Source organism: Branchiostoma belcheri, unplaced genomic scaffold, assembly GCF_001625305.1.
Source record: "Branchiostoma belcheri isolate BF01 breed outbred unplaced genomic scaffold, Haploidv18h27 scaffold9, whole genome shotgun sequence".
Taxonomy (NCBI): Eukaryota; Metazoa; Chordata; class Leptocardii; order Amphioxiformes; family Branchiostomatidae; genus Branchiostoma; species Branchiostoma belcheri.
The window spans coordinates 755,514-760,233 of record NW_017804575.1 but is presented as its reverse complement, the minus strand read 5'-3'; the positions used below and the strand labels follow the sequence as shown (position 1 = coordinate 760,233).

General features: G+C 42.8%; 1 protein-coding gene across 1 annotated transcript in view; it reads left to right on the top strand.

The window, feature by feature from the left end:
- Window positions 1–422: 422 nt before the first annotated feature.
- The window catches only part of LOC109487578 (serine/threonine-protein kinase GIN4-like), a 6,934-nt gene continuing 2,636 nt past the window's right edge, over window positions 423–4,720 (top strand). Inside the window, exons 1-5 of the mRNA XM_019791586.1 lie at window positions 423–602; window positions 1,103–1,222; window positions 1,861–2,060; window positions 2,832–2,887; window positions 3,251–3,379. Coding sequence (XP_019647145.1) covers window positions 423–602; window positions 1,103–1,222; window positions 1,861–2,060; window positions 2,832–2,887; window positions 3,251–3,379 — 685 coding nt within the window. The remainder of the gene's footprint in view (window positions 603–1,102; window positions 1,223–1,860; window positions 2,061–2,831; window positions 2,888–3,250; window positions 3,380–4,720) is intronic.

The following is a 4,720-nucleotide window of genomic DNA, read 5'->3' as shown; positions in this document are numbered from 1 at the left end:
TAGAGAGGTGACACCAGACTAGCCAGGGCCAGCCAAACTCCCCCGGGCTCAACTCCCCCGTAGCGGTAATTTAGATAGGCGGGCGAAGGGCTCTTGGCTACCGAAGGAAACCGACTAACGGCCCGATGCTAGGCTGGCTCCCAGGGTAACTTCCCCATGTCCCCCCGGTGGTGTCCTGACTCCGTACCCCTAGCCTCCATCAGGCCTTTCTATGGTAATACGGATCGTAAAATTCGGCCAAAAAGGGAGTAAAATTGGCCAGGGGAGTCCGGCCGCAGGGAAGTAGTTTTTTTCCCTACGAAGCGACCAGTCAAACCTACAAGGCGGCCAAACTCCCCTGGCAAATATTTTCCTATATATAGCCAGCGTAAGTTAGTCTGGTAGAGACTACCGTACCCCCAGGCCGGGCAGCTGTCAGCGGTATGGAGCCGGGTACGTATACAGACCCGGAGCAGTGGGAGTGTGAGCGGCACGGCTACCTCCTGCAAGAGGCACTGGGGACGGGCTCGTTCGGCGTGGTCCGGCTGGCCATGGCACAAGACGAGGCGACGAAAGACAACCACAGACTGGCACAGGACGTCAGACTCAGGGGACACGGCATGGTGGGTTCCATTCCTCTACTCTTTACAGATTTCTACTCTTTCCATCCGCCTCCCGAAGCCTGGTAGAGGCTAATTTGATACCGTGTAACAACTAGGAATAACAACAATAAATGTGTCATTGAATTCCCCTCTACAAACATTAGAATAATCCAATTTGAACGCATTTGCAGCATATAAAGAAAGAAAGAAAGGTCCGTGCCCTTATGCAGAGCGTAGGGTGGTGCCCATCTCCATTTCGTAGCCCTTGCGCGACACACAGTTGTGCAATGCACTATAGCAGGGGGCTAGTCCACTGGTAGTGCTGTGTGTTTGACCTTCCCGCACTCTTTCTCATACGTACCATTTTAAAAGTCTTTGGTATGACCCGGCCGGGGTTTGAACTCATGAGCACGACCTCCCGGTTACAAAGCGAGCACTCTACTAATTGAGCTATTGCACCGGTTTTTTGCAGCATATAGCAATGCTTTATTACAAACATGAACTTGGGTTCGCATCTACAGGTAGCGATAAAGATCCTCCATAAGAAAGCCCTCTGGAGGAAGGAAAAAGACAAGGATTTTGTCCAGAAGGCCCTCAAGCGGGAAGTCAACATACTGCAGCAACTTGACCACCAACATGTAGTAAGTGGTAAATGTTGAACTTTGTTCCAACACAAGGAATAAACAGGTCAAACTTTCTTCAATTGTTGGGGGCAATATATGAGCACATTTTTGAGTTGATTCAGAACCAGAATCTTTTTTTTTTTTTTTTTGCAAATGGCCATGTTGATTTGATTAATTATATGGATGACATCCTCCGGGAGCCCCAAAACTGATGCGCGCGTGCGAATAAAAAAAAGTTTTGCAAAAAAAAAAAGTTCTTTTCATTATGTCGAAATCTACGTGGTCATGAGGGTTGAGCAAATGGCACAGAATATGGTTTGGCGAATAATCTAGTCTTCAAGTTCATTTCTTTACAATTTCGTCTTTTTTCGTTTGATTTTGGCATTCTACGACATTGGTATAGTTTTTATTGATTTTTTTTGTAACTTATGGTATATTTTTGCTAATTTTGCAACTGTTTTGTACGATTTACAGTATGGTTGAAAACTTTTTTTTTTTGGAAACGGCCGAAAATTCATGCGCGCGCGGATGTCATCCATATAATCAAATCAACATGGCCAAATGAGAAAAAAATGAAGAGGCAAATCCGAGAACCAACAAATCAGATTGGTGTGGCCTAATAAATCAGTGGTTAGACCGTCCCGCCATCCCTACAGATCTACCTGTACCAGTGTTTTGAGACGCCCGAGCGGAAGTACCTGGTGTTTGAGTACGCCCAGGAGGGCCAGCTCAGCGTGTTCGTGCAGCGGAGCCGGGTGGGGAGGGGCATCGGCCTGCCGGAGTACGTGGCCTGCCGCTTCACCAAGCAGCTTGTGGAGGGGCTGAAGTACGTGCACGGCTGCGGCATCGTGCACAGGTCAGCGGTGGTCTGTGATACATCCACGTGCCCGTAACCATGAAATGGGGGGGGGGGCGTCGTTTCCACTGCCTGACGTTGTCTAAATTTCAAAATCAGAATGCTTAGCGAAACCTCATTTGCATAGGACTGGAAGGCATCGGAATGATCCTGTTGACGTTTAACAACTTGTTTTTCAGGGTGTTTTGAGGTGTTGGGGCATTTTATGCTCAACATTAATTAAATTACTATGGGCCGAATCTAACAACAAATGAAGTTTTTGTGTTCTTTTCAACATGGAACATGTGGTTTGTAACGTTATAGCATCATATAACGTTACAAACAAGTCATTCCAAAAAATTCATTCTCTATTTGTTGTCAGATTCAACCCATAGTAATTCAATTAACCTTGAGCATAAAATACCCTAACACCTAAAAACACACTGAAAAACAAGTTGTTTAACGTCACCAGGATCATCCGATGCCTTTCTGTCCAATACAAATGAGGTTTAGCCCCCTGTTTTCGCATTGCATTCTGGGGATGGGAAACTGGTGAATGATAGCCTGAGCATGAAAGAATCAAGACCTTCTAGGGATTTGCGGTCGATGTTGTGTTAGAGATATGTACTATGTGCACACTGCACAGTCTAGCATCACCAAGGTGCGATTATTGTACCAAATCAAAGGGTCATGGCCAAAAAATTGGTGCTTGAATCTATTACTAGTATGATCATTGCGTTGAAAATATACAAAGTCAAGTTTTCAGTAACATTTTTTCGCCATCTGTTTTAGAGATATTAAAGACGAGAACATTCTACTGGATAGAAAATTCAACGTCAAGATTTCAGGTAAGAACTAAGTGGTCAAAGTACATTTCTACGTCAAATTTCACCATTTACTATTTATCAAGGAGATGCAACGTCTCTGTGTTATGTTTATATAAAGGGTGACAGTTGACATAGAGTTGTTTCACTGCCGGTTTTGTATTATACAAATATAAACTATATTGTTTTGAATTATTTATCTAGTATAAAGCGCATTGCATTTTTGTTGGAATTAGAGAAAATGACGTACCTTCTATCGTTCTACCGAAGCCTCTCCTACTCGCACGGTCGGATTACGTATATCCGCTTCTTACGTCATATACGTGATCTTTACTAGGCATTATGGGAAGTGTGAAAGTCATGAATGTTCGGTTCAAACACTTGCAGACTTCGGTTTTGCCACGGAACTGACGAAGGGGTACATGAGAGATGCCGGACCAATGAAACGCCTGGAAACGTACTGTGGCTCACTGGAGTACATGGCTCCCGAAATACTTCGCGCCGAGCCGTACAGCGGCGTTCTGGTGGACATATGGAGCCTGTATGTATCCGTTTACTCAGTGGTGGCCAAAGAAGTAGCATAAAATCTCTAATATGTAGGAGGTAGAAAGTATCTACAATTCGCAGTGATAGTCTTAGGTTGTCAAACGTTGTGCATTTTTTTCTAAGGCCACAGCAAGTAATTTTTATGGATGACATGAGCGCGGGCACTAATTTTTGCCTGATTTTGAGAAAAAAAAGGAACAAGAAATTTTGTTGCCCCCCTAAAGTGGTCAACATGACGAAAATGTTCAAAGATGTCTGTTGCCATGCCGGAACGTGGATGGCAGATAAATATGAAGAGAGGAGACAAGACAAGACTCTGATTGATTGTTTTGTCTTTTACTTTCAAATTGATGCAGTGATGCATTTAATTCCTTTTATATGTGATGTTCACTGAATTAAAACAATTTGTGCAATGCTTGAAAACTTTTTTTCAGTGACAATTCTTGTTAAACAAGGTTTAAGATGTCAAAATGTAGGAACCTTGTTTATATTGTCCCGCCTTGTTTTTTCGCCCGCTCGCATTTGATTTGGAGTCTGTGGAGGATGTCATCCATAAAATTTACTTGCTGTGGCCTATATTTTCAATAGCAAAACTAAAAAAAAATCAAATATGTTGACGCGTAGAGGAGCTTTCGTAACACAATAAAATAGTTAGGGATTCGAGGGAATAGGCAGACTGTTGGGAATGACTGTACTTGATGATAACAGTGGATTGATAAGCTAGATACCTAAATACTTTAGATTTGAGTACATACTTTTATCTGCGTTGTGCTTTTATTTTATAACACATCCACTATTTAACGCCTAATGTTTCATACTTATATAGATCTATGTAACGGTTTATTATTATTATTATTATTATTATTATTATTATTATTATTACCTTCGCCAAGAAGGTTATGTTTTCAGTAGCGTTTGTCTGTGTGTATGTATGTATGTGTGTTTGTGTGTGTGTGGTTTAGCAAGATAACTCGAGAAGCAGTGGATGGATTGGAATGAAACTTGGTAGGTGGGTAGGTCTTCATGAGACCTAGAAATGATTAGATTTTGGGCCCCCTGGCGGCTTTCCTAGGTACTGCAGCTGAACTTCCGGTTTTGTATATCTCATGTTCTGGACATGCTAGGGTCACGAATTTTGGTTGGTAGATAGCTCTTGTGGTAGGGAAGAAGTGACGTGAGTTTGGGTCCCCTAGCGCCTTGTTCTGGAACTGCAGGAGCATTTGTTGAAAAAATTTGAAGGACGATAACTCAAGAACCGGTTGACGTATTGTCGTGATTTTTGGTATGTAAGTAGTATAAGTGATGCTTGAC